At 43.8% G+C, this 19,643-nt stretch overlaps 1 protein-coding gene across 2 annotated transcripts in view; it reads right to left on the reverse strand.

Moving 5' to 3' along the window:
• The window catches only part of TIGAR (TP53 induced glycolysis regulatory phosphatase), a 28,061-nt gene extending 12,751 nt beyond the window's left edge, over positions 1-15,310 (reverse strand). The window contains exons 1-2 of one of the 2 annotated variants that reach the window (XM_025461873.3): positions 15,126-15,310; positions 4,663-4,700 (exon numbers count right to left, since the gene is read on the reverse strand). In XM_025461873.3, the coding sequence (XP_025317658.2) occupies positions 4,663-4,700; positions 15,126-15,301 (214 nt within the window). In that variant the 5' untranslated portion in view covers positions 15,302-15,310. Of the gene's footprint in view, positions 1-43; positions 123-4,662; positions 4,701-15,125 lie in introns of those variants that run through there. The other variant, XM_049102363.1, reaches the window with a different exon arrangement.
• Positions 15,311-19,643: the final 4,333 nt, after the last annotated feature.

Below are 19,643 nucleotides of genomic sequence, written 5' to 3' on the forward strand. Positions count from 1 at the left end.
AGTTCTCAAACCAGGTGCTGCATTTCAAAGGTAGGATCCTCACCTAAAAAGTTTCCCTTCTTTATCTCCACTGCCCAAATGTGCAATATTGTATTATTTCCCCTCATCCTTGGTTCCTTTCATCCTTCCTTCCTTCTCTTTAAAAAAAAAACAAACAAACAAACTTTGGAACCTTCATTTCAAGGTTAACATTTCTTAATGTTAAATAAACATTAAATAAACATTTAATGTCTGATTAAACATTCCAAAGGGTCCTCTTATTACAAAAGAACTAAATGCATGTGTGTGTGTGTGTGTGTTGCTCACAAGGTCTAAGGAAAATCTCTAAGAGGAAAAGCAAAGCCACCAAAATACCCGGAGCTGAAACCTGAATATTAACACTAAAAAAATGGAGTTGCCAGGGTATCAGCACAAACGCGGGGTTGGGGGGGTGGGGGTGGGGGGGAGTCTAGCTGCATGGCACAGCAAGGTAGGTGGACTGAACTCACCACTCCCAGAAGCAAAAGATCCTCTAAGAAAGCTAGCGTAGTCTAAGGTCAGTAGTAAAATCAAATGCAAATTCACTTCAGAGCAAATCTGACTAAATACATGCTAACAAGTTTCCATTCCAACGGGAATTTTTATTTTTATTTTTTATTTTTTTTTAGGATTTACAAATTTATATAGTCTTTCCTATGAAAGAACAAAAACAAAAAACCAAGGGGTAAGAGAAAACTTCTCCACAAAGGCCTAACGAGTCTTGGGAGATCTGAGAAAACATATGTTCTGCCTATAAGCTAACAAAGCAAAATAATGATCAGCGCTTTTCGTAGGTTTGAGTAGGAGGCCTCAGTTCAACAATATCCCCTCCTAACCGAGCACTCCACGGGGGTGCGATCCTTCAGGAGCCAAACAGCAGGAGCGCCTCGGGGCCGGGGCCGACCTTGCCTTCAGAGCGCACTGCGCCGCACTGCCAAAGAGACAGTGCCATTCAGTGCTCGGTTTCCAGCACTTAAAAGGGCCATGTTTCCCTTTAAAAAAGATGCCGAGTCAGAAAGAAAAGAGAAAAGAAGAAAAGAAAGAAAAGAAATGAAAAGAAAAGAAAAGAAAAGAAAAGAGAAGAGAAGAGAAGAGAAGAAAGAGAAAGAAGAAAGAGAAGAGAAGAGAAGAGAAGAGAAGAGAAGAGAAGAGAGAAGAGAAGAGAAGAGAAGAGAAGAGAAGAGAAAAAGAAAAGAGGAAGGAAGGAAGGAAGGAAGGAAGGAAGGAAGGAAGGAAGGAAGGAAGGAAGGAAGGAAGAAAAAGAAAGAAGAAGGAAAGGAAAGGAGAGGAGAGGAGAGGGAGGGGAGGGGAAGGGGAAGGGGAAGGGAAGGGAAGGGGAAGGGGAAGGGGAAGGGGAAGGGGAAGGGGAAGGGGAAGGGAAGGAAAGGAAAGGAGAAAGAAAAGGGGGAAAAAAGAGTTCTCTACTGCAGTAAAAATCTCTGAGTCACAGACAGCTGCTCCGAGGAGTCTGTGCCGGGGAAGTGCCGGCCCCCCAGCACAGACTCTACTTGGGCTCCTCGATCACACCTTTGCTGAGGTCTGTCATTTTGGGATATTTTACTTTTTTCTGGTCCAGCTCATTCTGAGCCCAAAGGAGTAGTTTCAGTAATTTTGCCAGCTTGGGTGTTGACTCACAATTTTCATAATCTAGGACAGCTTGGTTAACTTCACTCCATTTACACTCCATTAACAAGCACAAATAAGAGTTCAGTCAAAAACTTGACATACAAGAAAATAATCCACTGTGAATGAAAGGAGAAACAACAAATAACAGACTCAGAATCATTTATTTATTTATACTTCAGACACTGAAATCAGCAGATAGACTATAAACTGAATAAAACATAAAAACAGAATCACAAACGTAAGTAACAAGAAGCTATCAAGAACAACCAAAGAGCTTTCTAAAAGAACCAGACAGATCTTTTAATATTGAAAAATAGATTTGCTGAAGAGGGAAACAATCCTTCAGTGGATAAAGGGAGATCTAGTAACAGAAAGGCTTAATGAACTCAAAGACAGGGCTGAGGTATCATCCCACATGCAGCACAAAGGAGATGAAACACATCTCACATCTCTTAGAGACATGAAGGAGAGATTGGTATTCCTAACATACATCTGACTGGAACTCCAGAAAAAAGAAAATGGAAGAGAGAAAATATGAAGAGAAAATGGCTGAGAATTTTCCAGAAATGACAGAAGACATAAATCTACAGATAAAACACAAAGCAGAATAAATTAAAAGAAAAAAAATCCCTCCTAGATCTATTAAGGGAAACTACAGAATACCAAAATCAAACAAAAGATTTTTAAAAGCAGTTGCAGAGAGAGACAGATTGCTAAGCATGGAACATGATTTGGCTGACAGAAGACTTCTTAACAGGAGCAATGGCAGCCAAAAAAACAGCACAATAATATCTTCCAAGTGCTAAGAGAACTGTCAGTCTAAATTGTCTAGGCTAAAAATGGTTGAATAGAATAAAAATAGAATTGTCTGGAATAGAAACAATTAAAACTATCTTTACCACCAACCAATCTGCCCTAGGGGCCCTTTCAAAGAAAATATTTCAGGAATGAAGTTCTGAGATGCAAAAGAAATGAGGAAAGAAACTGGTAAATATAAATATAAATATATATACATGTATACCTAAACAATCCAAACAATCTAATAATCTAAATAATAAATCAAATAATAATGCCTATGTCATGTGGTTAAAAAAGGATAGGGCTAAGCTACTAAGCAATAGTCATGTAAGTTCTTTGTATTTTGGGGGGAACAGAGATATATATTGGTATTACACTTCATTAGACATGAATGGTAAAAATATAAAAGTAACCATTGAAAGAACAGAAAGAGTTTATCATTCCAAAGCCAGTAGGGAGGGGAAGGGAAGAAAGGAGGAGGAGGAGGAAAAAGGAGAAGGAAGAGGAGGGAAAGGAAGGTGGGGGGAGGATGGAGAAGAACCAAAATCAGCCTCAAGCATTAACAAGGTAACTCTTAAGACATCAGCACACAAAAAGGCTGAAAGGAATGCAAGAGAAAAACATACACCAGGCAAATTCCAAACCCAAAACAGCTGGAGAAGCTATATTACACTCAAAAATGCAAGACTTTATGACAAAAGTCTTAGGATTGTGAGGATTACTATAATCAATGATCCAATTCACTAGGAAGACAGAACAATTTTTAAATTTGTATGTATGCCTAATAAAACAGTCTCTAACTATAATAAGAGCAGACATAAAGTACAAATTGATAGGATGTCAGGCACTAAACGATAAATTGCCCATCACAGTGGGCAATTCCACTCTCACCCATTAACTGATATTTCAGTCATGCACACAAATTAGTAAATTTATAAAATTAACAAAACAGATTTGAACAGCAAAACAGAGGTCGATTATTTGACATATAACTCCAAACCCAACAATCATAAAACAGATTTTTCTTGAGCATACAATAGATTTATAAACACTGACCATATTTACAGATTTCAAAAAGGCATCATCAAATAAATCAGCTTGTTGGAATATAAAATATAAGTGGCAGTCAATCATAAATGATGAAGAACAAAAATGAAAAGCTCAGTCATTTGGAAATGTAAAAAACAGTTCTCAGTATTTCATGGATCACTGAAGAAATCATTAAGGGAAATGTAATAAGACACCTGGTGCTGAATACTTAACAAAATTACTGCCTATCAAAACTGTAGGTGCGCAACAAAAATGGTCCTTGGAAATATATAAGCCTTGAATGCTGTAACTTAAAGAACTAAGCATCTAACTGACAAAATCAGGAAAAAAAAAAAAATGAAAAGGAGACAGGTATAAAAAAAGAAAAAAGAAAAAAAGAAAAGGAGACAGGTGAGCAGTACTCAAGGACAGGACGGTAAGGGACAGAAGTCCATAGGCTAATTTGGGTGGGGCGCATGTCACTGGAACACAAAGGTTCATTTACTCATCAGACTAGTTTTCAGAGGAGGGAATGGGTCATGCTGGGTCTGAAAATCACTTGCTGCGAACTCCAGATGTCCCTAACCAAAAGAAATAAAACTACGTTTTTATAATCACAGTGCAGAAATAGTGTGTCTGGCTGAGAGTTTACCCAAGATAGTCTTTAAAAGCTAGACTTACTGGATCAGAGGGAGATTAAAAGATCTGAATCCAAATTAGCAGAACAAGAGAGGAAGAATCTGTCCAGAATAAAATAACAATTCTGTGTGAGAAGAGGGATTCTTTTTAAACCTCTTTGTTACTACTAAAAATAACTATCTTAGCAGAAAAATTCCATTAACACCAGCCAGCAAACTCCATGTTTCCAAATATGAAATCATTTTAAATCACAGCAGTTATATTTTAAGACCACTAGACCCAATATAACTGCTGAATCAGCTGACTGGGCCACTTTGAAGCTACCTATAAACATCTTGGAATCCTATTCTTTACATTCAGTTCACTAAGAAACTTATTCCCTCTTGGTTACCATCTGTTCTGATCATATTTCTAGGGGCTATGACACTTTAATTCTCTAACGCTATTCACAATACAGAGCTGCCCCCAGTCCACTCCTCTACCCCACCAAATCTGATTAACTCACATATCACATTAACACTGAAAGAGACAGCTAAAATAAAATATACTAACCTTGAATTATTTTCTCCTTGTTGAATCTTGTTTCTCCACTAAAAAAGTGGGGGGGGGGGGGGGAGAAAAACCTTTATTACCAAATTACGTCATTTTTGAAATGAGAAAAAAAAAATCAATGAAAGGCAATGATACTCACAAAAATAGCATATAATCTTGTAGTGTACTTTATAATCTAACCCGCAAACATAAAACTTGTTCTGAAGTGATATTTGCAATCATCTACGCTAAGAATTCCATACTGCCCCAAATTAAAATGTACAAATCATGGATCAATCATAAATAAATTGTAAGTAAAAAATTCTATTAAAAATATAGAAAGACAATTTTTATTAAGTAATCTTGTTTAAGTGTGTTGACTAAAACTCTTTACAAGCAGCAGGAGCAAACCATGAGTCTGTCTGTTGCTGGATTGGAACAAGCAAGCCCAAGGGAACTTGAACACAGTGGGAAAGAAGTACAGGAACCTTCAGATGCCCTGGCTTCTCTTAGTTCCTAGATCTCAAGCTGTTCCTCTTCGTAATGCTGACAACTATCTTGCAGACCACGCTGAAAAACTGAGATTTGAGTACTGGGTTTTTATGAATTAAAAAACCAAACCAAACCAAACCAATTTTGAAGCAACCACAAGAGGGAACGGACTGGACATTTTATCACAAAATAACCATCAATTGAGGCTGGAGGGGAAAAACGTGGAGGGGGGATTGCTACCCAGACAAGAGCAGACAACAGGGTTTACCTGCAACAAAAACAACTGAATATATGAAAAGCTATCAAGAACTGAGTTGAAAATTCTTTGAGGCCTTTTATGCACTAAGTACAGTGCTAGGTACTGGAAACAGAGACACAAAGGACTGGTGGCAGCCCGGGAGAAAGGAGGTTGGCCTGTTCTGTGTGGACACTAGATACAGAATTGGAAATGGTAGGTAAAAATAGTAAATGGGTTTCTTCAGATCAGGTTGTTTCCTCATTTGGTATCAAATGTCCGCAGCTGATGTAGTTCTATGTCAATGAGAGGTGAAAATCCTTTCAAGTAAACTTCACTGCCATACAGAGGGCTGAGAACAAAACTGCTCTGGCTGTATACTTAGGAGCTCGGTTAAGCTTGGGTGCCTCTGTTCTTTGTCGGTAAAATGGAAACAATGATAGCCCTATTTAAACATGACTCTTGGGGTACCTGGGTGGCTCTATCAGGTAACCATCTGACTCGATTTCAGCTCAGGTCATGATCTCAGGGGCTCACTCAGGGGGTAGTCTGAGATTCTCTCTCCTTCAGTCCCTCCCCACCTGAGCCTGCACTCTAGATCTCTCTCTAAAAATAAATAAATCTTCAAACAGGACTTTTGGGGTAACTGAATAAATACAGGTAAGTAAAGTGTTCATCACAGGTAAAGTGTTCAAACACTGCTCAGCTTTTAGTAAGCACTCAATAGTTCTGTTTATAGGTCATTTTTGGACAGAGCTACACAATCAGATTCAACTTAATGCATTTTAAATCTTGTAAACATTGTGAAATAAACAACATAAACAAATAATATACCATAAAACCAATATTCAGGTAGCCACATCCAAGTTAACGGACCACCTCCAGCCTCCTAGACCTGGTCTCTTTCTGAACACAATGTCCTCCCACTCCTAATGGATCCACTACTTGGGTGTTTATTTTTTAAAAGATTTTATTTATTTATTCATGAGACACACACACACACACACACACACACACACACAGGCAGAGGGAGAAGCAGACTCCATGCAGGGAGCCCGATGTGGGACTCGATCCCCTTTCCCAGGATCACACCCTGGGCTGAAGGCGGCGCTACACTGCTGAGCCACCCAGGCTGCTCTACTTGGGTGTTTAGATGCCCATTTGCTTTGCCTTTTTTCATAGCTTTCCCACCCATGTATAGCATAGATTAGTTCCTCTGTTGAACTTTATAATGAATTGCTTCTTACCGTATGTAGTCATCTGTGTTCCTTCTGGTCTTTGCGAGATACATCAGTGTTGTTGAGGGTGGCATACTACTTACATTCTCATTATTGTGTAATATGCTTAACAGTTTACTACAATGTATTTATATGTTCTATTGTCGATATTTACATTGTTTCAAATTTAGAGCTAAGCTGCTGTGAAGATGTTTGTACAGAGTGCATCAGGTTCTCTAGGGCAGTGGTTCTCAAAGTGGCCTTTGAATCAGCATCACTGATTGATTTTGCCTGAGGACTTTTGGAAATGCAAATTCTCAGGCCTCACCTGAGATCCCTGAATCAGAAATTCAGAGGTTGGGGCTCAGTTAATCTGTGTCTTAATAAACCTACCAGGTGATTCTGATGCACATTCATGTGTGAGAACCCCTCGAGGGCTGGCAAAAGACTCTTTTTGTAAATAGTCACACCTTCATAGTTCATATGTTGTTTATGGCTACTTTCACACTATAATAGTGGAATTCAGTGGTTCAGACAGAGTACATGGCTTGTAAACCCTAAACTGCTTTCTTTACTGAGCCACAGAGTATACAAACATCCAGCTTTATTAGATATTACCAAAGTGGTCATAGCAATTTACATTCCCCAGCAGCACCCCACATTCTCTCCCAACATTTAGTAACGTCAGAGCTTCCCATCTGTGCCAATTTGGCACTAGAACAGTTTGTCTCAATTTGATCCAAATTTGTATTTCTTTGATTACTGTGAAGGCTCATCACCCATACTCTGTTTGTTTTAAATAAAGAACTAGTTAAAAAACAACACAAAAGTCCTCACATGGAGTTGATTTACATAGATACAGAAAGAACTCCATCAGACCTTAGAGGAAATCACAAACCCAGGCCTCTGCCTGGGACCTTATCCCTTGTTTACAAAAATAGTTGTTTGCCAACCTCTGCCTGGAGCAGTGGTTCTCACACTTGAATTTGTGTCAGAATCCCCTGGAGGGCTTATTAAAACATAGACTGCTGGACTTGACCAATATGTTCTCATTCTTCAAGACCTAACACAGAGAACCACCTCCGGTGGGAGCTTTCCCTCCCCAGCACCATTCCCCACCTAACTATCCTATTTACACATCCTAATGCTATACTCCCATTTTACCCAGCACCACTATTATAAGTTACCACCTGTATGCTAAGTAACTTTTTTTTAGTTGTGTGTCTACCCTGGCTACAGCTCCTTAAAGGCACAGCCAGAGGTTGCCTCGCCCTAACATGCTTGTTACCTGGAGAAAATCCCAGGAAATAAGAGAACATCAGTGTACATACTCTGCCGATGGAAGGCCATGGGGAAATACCTATCAAAATAACAAATCTATTTGCCCTTTGACCCAGCAATCCTATCACTGGAAATACTTGCATTCAGCCATATTTAAAACAATATCTGCTACAGTATCATTTCTAATAGCAAAAGATGGTAAATAACCTGTGTCCATTAATAGGGAACTAGTTACACTAACAAATAAATGGTGGTGTATCTACATAATGGAATACTATGTAACTGTGTCCCCCCAAAAGAGAGTGATTTGTGTAAAGATACAGAAAAATCTCCAAAATAAATTAAGGAGAAAAAGCAAGGTGCCGGATAATAATTTAAAACACCACCTTTTTAGAAAGGTGGGAAATAAAAAAAATAAAATAAAAAATAAAAATTAAAAAAAAAAGAAGGTGGGAAATAAGAATAAACATTTGGACTTGCACAAAACAGAAAAAAACAAAAAACAAAAAAACAAAAACAAAACAAAACAAAAAAACATAGGATACATACATGACAAATGAAATTTCTCAGACCTATTTACCACTGATTTGCCAGTATTATCACTGTTGTTAATATTTTTAAAAATGTCTTATACTCCAAGATTTATTCAGAAGCATAGAAAACAGATGTGAAAGAGGATGTTAATCTCTACCAGTCAGACCGATAAAGCATCCAGGGCGACGATGAAGAAATTGTTCATTTCTAATACAGGAAATGGTTCCCAAACATTGGATTCATTTCCTGCCTCAGCCTCATATTCTTGCTGAGATCAAGAATAAAAGGACTGCTGTTAAACATAAGTAACGTCCTCTTTAGATAGCAGCTTTGTAGCCAATTCAATTTCCAGCAAAATTCAAAGAACCCTCCCTATGCCAAGTTTACTTTTATACAGGAACCTCAAAAGCGTTTTGCCTATTTTATGACAATCACAGCTCTCTTGCTCATTTTATAAATTTAAAATCACGGATGAGGAGAAATTTAATAATTTTGCCAGTCCAGGTTTTTACAAATCAGATAAATTCAGCAAAGATAACTTTTGGTATGCTTGCTAAAAAGATAGCTTACGATTTTAATTCAATCTCAATAGCTGATGTGATAAGATACAGAATAAAAGATTTTATCATCAAAATGTCATACTGTAAAAAAATGGAATCCCAGTAGTGGGATGGTTTTATAGCGGCACTGCCACACTATCCAACTATTTTTGGCAAAGGGAGAAAAAAAAATAGCTATGATATAATGAAGGATTTTATCAGCTATAAGTCAAGAGGGACTGCTGTTGGACATTAATTATTGTATTATTAAAAATCACTGGCATTCTACATTTTTTTTTGCCTTTAAATCCCTTTATAAATAATACAGAGCAGGAAACCTCAAAATAGAATTTTTTCGCCAAAATTTTCATAAATATTTAGTTTTACAGCTTTTATCAGCTTTATCCAGAGGTTTGTATAAATCCTTCAGGCAACTGTTTATAGTTTGTTTTGGGAGTGGGAAAGGAAAGTAGGTGGCTCAAATAGTTTTACTATTAATCTACTTCCCCTAACCAAAGTTTGACTTGTGATAGCGGCAGAGAAGGTGGAGAGAACTGAAAGGTCAGAGGAATATATTTTGAAGGAGTCAGGAATAACACTACTCATTTTCAAAATCTGTGGTGTGATCCACTTCCAAAACAGAACGCCCGACTCTGCAAGAATCCAAATGCTTATGCCAAGAAGTGAAGTCTTATGACCAGCCATTTATAGACCCTACAAATATCCATCTTTCATTCTGCAGGTTATTACACTATTTCTCACTTCTAAAGAGATTTTATCTTGTTAGCTCTAATTTATATTCTTGTCTTTAGAAGTCACTTATAAAGCTTAATTTCCCAATCATATCCTTTTAAAGAATTCAAATATAATTGAAGAGTACTATTTGCCACAAGACAGAGACAAATCATAGGAAATTAGTACAGTTTGGGGCATGTTTTCAAAATAAGTATGCTTTAGTATACATGGAATTGCAAAGCCCCACCTGATATTTAATCATGGATACAGCTTTATCCTAATTCCTCTCTACCAATTAATTCATTCAAAAATATGGAAGATTTTAAGGGCTTGTAACACAGAGACTTTAACTAGATATTGAGGGGGGGAAATGTAACACACCCAACTCATGATATGTTTTCATTTACATAGGACGTCTGTCCTAGGTGTAAACGTTCGTTCTTCCAATTCATCAACGGTAGTCTCAGAAAACAAATACCACAGCAGCATACCAATCCCCTATATTTTTATGAAAGTTTACAGGTGCCCTATTATTTATTGTGCTTGCTAAATGATCAGAACAATTACTGGCATTCAACAAAAAGTAACTGCCAACAGAGGTAGCGTAAGAAAAACAAATCAGTTTTGCTATCAATAACTTTACTAATTCATCATCTAAGTCATTAAAAGTAAATTTAATTTAGTTAGTAAATTTCTTTCTAAGTTTTAAAAGCTAGCTAAAAATGGAAGTGAAATGAGATGGTTTTGCAGGCAACGAATTGCAACACACACAAATAATATTTCAAGGGAACTGCGGCCTTTCGATGGGTTGTGTAGGTGATGGAAATGCTAATCTATATTGGGGTTTTCAACAATGCCGTGCTAGAAGTTCATAAGCAGTTACAGTTTAACAATATTAAAAGACTTGAAGTTTGAAATCTTCATATTCTATTTCAAAAATGATACATACCCACAAGCATGATGAAGGCAAACACACGTAGTAACAGCACAAGATTCATAAAGGATTTGGTCAAACCTAAATTGCATTTTACAAGCTTTCTTGCATTGTCTGAAGAGACACTTTTCGATAAAACTATGCATCTCTTTAAAAATACTGATCATGACATCAGTTTCAAAGCATTTGACTATCTTAGCTATACAGAATCAAGTAACAGAAAAGGCCAGTGCTATTCCCAATATTATGCTAAATGACTGAATCTTGTGGATTTCATTGAAGTACATTTAACTATAGTGATTATTATTAATCAAGTTTGCAATCATTTCTTTTCCTGAAAGAATATTCTTAGCTTAGAGAACTCGGAAGGGGAAAGAGGGAGGACCCAGACAAAGCTAACCATAACCCAACCAATTATTTCAACACTTAAACTCCACTTTCCCACAAATAAAACAGAACAAAGCAAACTATTCTTATCACTCTTCCAATAATTATATTAGAAATAAAAAATAGCCACTAAAATGGCTAGTGATATTCAAGCAATCTACAAACACTAGGTTTTAACTCAATAAATAGGAAGCATAAGAGTACAGTGGTTGAGAGGATGGGCTACAGAGTCATGCTTCTTTGGTTGAAATCCCAGTACCCCCACCTAGCCATGTGACTTCAAGCAAGTTATATGCCCTCTGCATCTGTTTCCTCACCTGCTAATTGAGGAGCAGTCCTCACCTCACTGGATTGTTCTCAGAACCCAATAACAATAGTGCCTGGTACACGATAATTTACAGTGACTGATTTCTAAATTGATTCCCCATAGGATTTCTGTAAGGAATCAATTTTTTAAATTGAGCCCTTTTTAAGAAGGAGGGGATAAAATCCAAATTCATATTAAATACTGTCCATTAAGAATCTAAATAGGTCTCTCTCTGTGACTATCATAAATAAATAAAAATTAAAAAAAAAAAAAAAGAATCTAAATAGGGGCAGCCCGGATGGTTCAGGAGTTTAGCACCACCTTCAGCCCAGGGCGTGATCCTGGAGACCCGGGATAGAGTCCCAAGACTACCTTCCTGCATGGGGCCTGCTTCTCCCTCTGCCTGTGTCTCTGCGCACCGCCCCCCCCCTTGAATAAATAAATAAAATCCTAAAAAAAAAAAAAAAGAATCTAAATAGACATCACCTTAAGTTTCAAAGGATGGTTTACCAGATTTCCTACAATTTCTCAGCTTCAATTACATGCCAAATACCGAGCTGCCTGAATCACGGCATCCAGAAAGTGTTCTAACACTGGAAAAATGAGAGCTCTTGTTCTTGCTCTACCAGTGAGCTACATGACCTTAAATTAAATACATCACAAAATGGTCATTAAAGTATCCTATAAAATGGAGGGGTGAGGAGAGAAGAGAGAGAGAAACCTGATTTCTGCTTTAGTCCTCAAAATCCTGTGGGTCCTAAACGGTTAATTCTGATGCTTCCCAAGATTATCCTCCTATAAAGTAAGAACTGGACAAAGAAAGATAGTTAAAGCCAGCTTGACCAGGTTAAGTCCTATTAGTATTCCCTGCGAGCTGCAGAAGTCAAAAATGGTATCTTATTTATCTGTTTAACCCAGTGCACTGGCAGGCAGTACCCATTCAAAATGCTGGCCTGAGGGGATCCCTGGGTGGCTCAGCGGTTTGGCACCTGCCTTCGGCACAGGGCGCGATCCTGGAGACCCTGGATCAAGTCCCACGTCAGCTCTCTGCATGGAGCCTGCTTCTCCCTCTGCCTGTGTCTCTGCCCCCCTCCCCTTCCTATGTCTATCATGAATAAATAAATAAATCTTTTTAAAAAGTGCTGGCCTGATAACACTATACACACAAATTGCGGACCAGCTACATTTTTATTAGAGATGTCCTTAGAGAATTAGAAGTTATCCAACTCTTGGGATCTGTTTCTCCGCCTCCATTGCGCTATACACTCTGCCTTTGCCGCCTTTAATTCTCACAGCAGTCCAGTGAGGTAGGCACTACCGCCACCCCATTTTATAGATGGGGTAACTGAGGTCGTAAAGCTTGCGTCGGTTATGGGAAGCCCCGGTTTCGAGGCTCCTCCCAGCCAGAGCCGAACCCGGAGCGGGAGCCGGAGCCCGGATTCTAACCCAGGTCTATCTTGCTTGAAAAATCTGTGCTCTTAACCACCCTCAACTGCACTTTCCATTAACACTCGGCCAATAAGCGTAAAGAAGGAAAACGATAAGAGACATGCAGACATATCAGCCTTTAGTTCCACCGTGTAAAGTCATGATAAAAATGTGTTGGGGGTGATACAGTCACCAGGGCGGAGGCCCTCTTCCTCCGCCAGCAATGTAATCTCTGGAGGGAAGAAATAAATCTCAGACCTGTGCCTGCGGCTGGCTGCCTGGTAAACCGGGGAAGACAGCAGGAGCGGACAGCGGAAGGCGGCCGGCTCGGCTCGGCTCGGCTCGGCTCCGCACGCAAATATCGGCCTGGGACCAGCTACCCAGCAAGTTGTTTAGGATCCACGGGGGAGCACAGGGCGGCGCCCAGATTAGTCCAAAGAGGCCGCCTGTGGTCTTCAGCTTTAAGTCGCCCGCCCAGCGGCTGCGCACCTTGGCCATCTAGTCCTGCAGACCTCAGTGTGCCCATCTGTACTTAGGACCGGCCAGCCTCGCTCAGCGGTGCGGGGCGTGGGGGCAAGAGGGGTCCAACCTGGTCTTCCCGGGGGGACAGCACGCGGGGGGGGTCCTAGCCGGCCCTCCCGAGAACAGCATGCGGGGGGGGGGGGTCCTAGCCGGCCCTCCCGGGAACAGCACGCGCGGGGGGGGGGTCCTAGCCGGCTCTCCCGGGAACAGCCTGAAGGGGGGGTCCTAGCCGGCCCTCCCGGGAACAGCACGCGCGGGGGGGGGGGTCCTAGCCGGCCCTCCCGGGAACAGCACGCGCGGGGGGGGGGGGGTCCTAGCCGGCCCTCCCAGGAACAGCACGCGCGGGGGGGGGGGTCCTAGCCGGCCCTCCCAGGAACAGCACGCGCGGGGGGGGGGGGTCCTAGCCGGCCCTCCCGGGAACAGCATGCGGGGGGGGGGGGGGTGTCCTAGCCGGCTCTCCCGGGAACAGCCTGAAGGGGGGGTCCTAGCCGGCTCTCCCGAGAACAGCACGCGCGGGGTGGGGGTCCTAGCCGGCCCTCCCGAGAACAGCATGCGGGGGGGGGGGGGGGTCCTAGCCGGCCCTCCCGAGAACAGCACGCGCGAGGTGGGGGTCCTAGCCGGCCCTCCCGTGAACAGCATGCGGGGGGGGGGGTCCTAGCCGGCCCTCCCGGGAACAGCATGCGGGGGGGGGGGGTCCTAGCCGGCCCTCCCGAGAACAGCATGCGGGGGGGGGGGTCCTAGCCGGCCCTCCCGTGAACAGCATGCGGGGGGGGGGGGTCCTAGCCGGCCCTCCCGGGAACAGCATGCGGGGGGGGGGGTCCTAGCCGGCCCTCCCGGGAACAGCACGCGCGGGGTGGGGGGGTCCTAGCCGGCCCTCCCGTGAACAGCCTGAAGGGGGGGTCCTAGCCGGCCCTCCCGGGAACAGCACGCGCGGGGTGGGGGGGTCCTAGCCGGCCCTCCCGAGAACAGCATGCGGGGGGGGGGGTCCTAGCCGGCCCTCCCGTGAACAGCATGCGGGGGGGGGGGTCCTAGCCGGCCCTCCCAGGAACAGCACGCGCGGGGGGGGGGGGTCCTAGCCGGCCCTCCCAGGAACAGCACGCGCGGGGGGGGGGGGTCCTAGCCGGCCCTCCCGGGAACAGCATGCGGGGGGGGGGGGGTGTCCTAGCCGGCTCTCCCGGGAACAGCCTGAAGGGGGGGTCCTAGCCGGCTCTCCCGAGAACAGCACGCGCGGGGTGGGGGTCCTAGCCGGCCCTCCCGAGAACAGCATGCGGGGGGGGGGGGGGTCCTAGCCGGCCCTCCCGAGAACAGCACGCGCGAGGTGGGGGTCCTAGCCGGCCCTCCCGTGAACAGCATGCGGGGGGGGGGGTCCTAGCCGGCCCTCCCGGGAACAGCATGCGGGGGGGGGGGGTCCTAGCCGGCCCTCCCGAGAACAGCATGCGGGGGGGGGGGTCCTAGCCGGCCCTCCCGTGAACAGCATGCGGGGGGGGGGGTCCTAGCCGGCCCTCCCGGGAACAGCATGCGGGGGGGGGGGGTCCTAGCCGGCCCTCCCGGGAACAGCACGCGCGGGGTGGGGGGGTCCTAGCCGGCCCTCCCGTGAACAGCCTGAAGGGGGGGTCCTAGCCGGCCCTCCCGAGAACAGCACGCGCGGGGTGGGGGGGTCCTAGCCGGCCCTCCCGAGAACAGCATGCGGGGGGGGGGGTCCTAGCCGGCCCTCCCGTGAACAGCATGCGGGGGGGGGGGTCCTAGCCGGCCCTCCCGGGAACAGCATGCGGGGGGGCGGGTCCTAGCCGGCTCTCCCGGGAACAGCACGCGCGGGGGGGGTGCAGGGGAGCGGGGTCAACGGCCTCTTCCCCCACTCTGCGGCAATACTCACTGCCGGACGACGGTCAGCGCGAAGCGCGTCATCCTCCTGGCGCCCAGACGGGGAAGCGAGGCCCCAGACCCGCTCGCGTGCTCCGCACTCGCCCGCTGGCCGCTCCGCCGCACTGCGGGGCACCTCGCCCACACCACTTCCGCCAAGCCCCGCCGGCCGGCCGGCTCCATTGCCATAGGCCGAGGCGGCCGCCTACGTCATCGCCGGGAGGCCAATCAGAGCGGCGGGGGGCCGGCAGCTCGGCGGAGACTGGCGGGCGATGAGGCTCCGCCCAGCCGCGGCGCTTGCGCCCCTGAGCGCAGGCCCGTGATTGGCGCGCGGCAGGTGCGTGCGGGGCCCGCCCCGGAGGCCTCCCGGGAGGTGATTCCTGCCCGGGCAAGTTTGGATTTGGGAGATTCGGGGTGGAGCGGGTGAGCGGCGCGTGGGTTTGGGGTCGATTGCAGGTGAAGCTGTAACGCAGCTGGTAATCTTACCTCCAGGGTGTACGTGTTAGACACATGGGGTCCTGTGAGGTCTTACCGTGCACCCCTGACACTGGGGATGTAAGGTCAGCAAAGTCTGCGGGCTTGACCCACCCAGGTTCGGCCTCGCGGGCGCCTGGACAGATGCGCTCCCGCTGCAGACTTTTCCTCCAGTGTGTTGTGAGCGCTCTTCCAGCCTAGGCCACGTGCTTGGCCTGCGAAGCCAATTTATCGAGAATCCCCTCACCCTTAGTATCTAATCAAGCTCCTCTTCCTCCACCCTCTGAATTTTGTCCAGCTCCCCTTCCTCCATTTTTTTTTTTTTTTTTTAAGATTTTATTTATCCATGAGACACACAGAGAGAGGCAGAGACACAGGCAGAGGGAGAAGCAGGCTCCCTGCGGGGAGCCCGATGCAGGACTCAATCCCGGGAGTCCACACCCTGGGCCGAAGGCAGGTGCTCAACCACTGAGCCAAGCAGGTGCCGCTCTTCCTCCACTCTTGATTTCAAGTTCCTCTCCCCCCTCTCCCTTGACAGCTAACCAACTTCCTCTTAGTTTCCATTCCCTCCCTCCCCCACACCCCCTGGCTGTAAAACTCCGCTGTATTTGAATTCAGAGTCTCTCCTCCACGTTGCAATAGTCTTGACCTCAGTTGCAGTAGTCTTAAGTAAAATCTTCCATACCATTTTTTTAAGGTTTAATTTATGTATGGGGTGGGGGGCGGGGAGAAGAACAGAAGTAGGCAGAGCGGCAGGCAGAGAGAGAGGGAGCAGCAGGCTCCTGGATGGGCAGAAAGCCCGACGTGGGGCTTGATCCCAGGATCCTGGATGACCTGAATTGAAGGCAGACGCTTAGGCAACTGAGCCACCCGAGTGCCCTTTCCTCACCATTTTTTAAAGAGCATCTGGTGAATAATGTTTCTTTAACAGCTTTCAGGGCCTTGAAAGAGCTATTTAACCTCTCTCTCTCTCAGTTTCGTGATACGTAAAATGAGATAACAGGTAAAGCTTACCTGTGCTAGCTTTACAATGACAGAACTTAATAATGTTGGCCTACATATTGTTTTCCATCCGTTTTTTACTTACATTCTCATATTTAATAATGCGTTTTCCCCCAATTATATATACAAAGATGGGTTTAGAGAAGTCAAGTGATGCATGGGATCATAAGCACACATTTCAAAAGTTTCACATGTGTGATCACATTTGGCTCTCAGGACAAGTCCGAGGTACACAACAGGGTCTCTTCACTTAAGATGCTAGGGATCTGGTCTGGAGAGAAACTAAGCAATTATTCTAGGTTCACAGCTGGTCCGTGGTGGCACAGGACTGGTTTAGTTATTCTCAAACCTTCCCACACATTGGAATCATCTAAGACCCTTTGAATGCCAGGCTGCACCCCAGAACAATTAAATCTAAGACTGCAGGAGGGATCCAGACATCAGTAATTTCTTTAATCCCCAGCTGTTTCCAATGTACAGCCAGCCTCAAGAACTAGAAGTTTAAGGCAGTGCTTCTCAAACTTGAATGGGCCTATGAATCACCTGGGGATCTAGTTAAAGTGATTCTGATTTAATAGATTGGGAGTGGGGGCCAAACTGAGCATCTTTAACAAGCTTCCAAGGAAACAGGCATTTTCAGAATAAGGGCAAAGGGATAATTCAGAGGGTCTTAAAAGGGGGCCAAAATTACCATGGGAGTATGCTGCCTACGCATAGTAGATAGTTCATATAAAGGTGCCGAATGCCTGAATGAATAAATCGGTCCAACGGATTCTCCTGGAACTTTGAACTAGAAAAAGGAAATTAATTAGGTAGTTATATGTGAGGGCTAAAGAGAAAAAGCATCAAAAGAAACCTAAGATTGAGCTATGAGGAGCATGCAGACTGAAACTATGAAGAAACAGAAGCCACAAATAATATATGCTCAAGAACAGATTTACAGAGTAGGGAGTAAGAACAAGCAAAGGTAATGGAAGAAACCAGTAAACACACAAACAGAAGCAGACTTAAGCATGTAATGCAGAGACCACCTGGTTCTTAGACTCTCGGGCTGCCCTGATACTAGATACTCTGCAGGTTCTGTTTTTACAGTAAAACCTTTTTTAAAAAAATAAATAAATAATAAAAATAAATAAAAACCTTTTTCTCTTCGAGGTAGTCTGAGTACATTTCTACAGCTTAATTAAAAACATCCACTTTGTCTCTTTTAACACTCAAAATAACTGCAAGGTATGAATTGTTTTTACTTTATAGATGAAGAAATTAAGGCACAGAGAAGCCAACTGATTTCTTATCTGAAGATCTCAAAACTGAGTTTGACCCCAGAAACGTTTGCTCCAGGTGGTATCAAACCTATAACTATGAAGTTAAGTACTGGCTCTGTTTCATTATTTCCCTGGCTCCTATCAAAATGTTTAAAACACAGTAGGGCCTCAATTAAAATTTGTTAGATGCATGAATGAGGACTATTATAATCAACTTCTCAAATGCATCATACATCTAAAAAAATACCTGATACAAGGGGAGAGCATTAATTCAGGAGAAATTTGGAAAATTTAAAGTACCAGTATTAAAGAATTATGCAAGAAATATGTATAAAGTTTTCATAAACTTTAAGAACAAAAAAAAAGTTGAGAAATGAGGGTCTTTGAAAGAATGGACATAATCTTGCATTATTCACTCAACAATTCCAGAATTGCTCTAAAGCTTTTTTTTTTTTTTTTAATTCTGTTTATTCATTAGAGACAAACAGAGGCAGAGGGAGAAGCGGCTCCATTTGGGGAGCCCAATGTGGGACTTGATCCCAGGACTCTGGGACCAAGCCCTGAACCAAAGGCAGACGCTCAACCCCTGAATCACCCAGGCATCCCTGCTCCTCAGCTTCTAAAATGAACACAAAGTTGGTTTAAATTTTGTTTAGATAGAAACTAGAAATAACCACTGATAGACTTCCATTGACAACCTATCAAATCACATATGCCTGTTTTTTAAAAAAGGAAAAATAGTGCTTTGTTGTAGTATAGCGTATGATGGAATTCTGAATTAGTTAGGATGGGCCAAGTTGTGCTGAGGTAACAAATTAAGCCTGAAGTTTTCCATGGCTTAACTCATAAAAGTTTCTCTCTTGTGTAACATGTCTGACATGGATCAAAAGGGGCTTTGTTCCACATAGTCACTAAGGGATTAGGGTTGACAGACATATCAACTTAAATCCATAGATTCATGATTCCTGGGCCAGGAAAAGAGAACAATTGAAAGTCTTGAACCGGGATGCCTGGGTGGCTCAGTGGTTAAGCATCCGGCTTTGGCTCAGGTCATGATCCTGGAGTCCTGGGATCAAGTCCCACATCAGGCTCCCTTTATGGAGCCTGCTTCTCCCTCTGCCTATGTCTCTGCCTCTCTCTCTCTGTGTCTCTCATGAATAAATAAAATAAAATCTTTTTTTTATTTTTTTATTTTAATAAAATAAAATCTCAAAGAAAAAAAAACCTTGAACCAAATCTTAGATGCTTCCACTATGCACTGTCCAGAGCTATTGATATGGCCCTATTTAACTGCAAATTTGATGAGAAACATGGGGAACACAGAAATGTTTAGTAAGTAGACAATGCCATTAATACTGTGGATGGTGGAGTATCCCAGGATTCTGCCCTTAGCTCTCTTCTTTCCTTACCCATGTAGTCTCCTAGGTGATCCTATTAGTGTATATATATTATTTATATCTCCAGTCCACAATCCTCCTTCATTCCATTACCTACCCAGCTTGGATCTCCAGTGGGCATCTCAGGCCAACTTTGTCCAACACCAAATCTTGGAATTTTACCTCCTAAGACTGCTCACTCCTCCTCATGTCTTTCTCATTTGATGGCAATACCTCCTACCCAGTTTCCCTTGTAATCCTAGATTCTTTACCTTAACCTAACACTTCCCATCAAATTCATCACAGATTTCTGTAGGTTCAGTAATGCAGTGAGTGCTAATCTTTTAGTCATGTTTTCAAATAAAGATTTAATTATAGTCTTCACTGAAAATGAGCCAAGTGTGATGTGGGATT

This window comes from Canis lupus, chromosome 27 (assembly GCF_003254725.2).
Source record: "Canis lupus dingo isolate Sandy chromosome 27, ASM325472v2, whole genome shotgun sequence".
NCBI classification, from domain to species: Eukaryota; Metazoa; Chordata; class Mammalia; order Carnivora; family Canidae; genus Canis; species Canis lupus.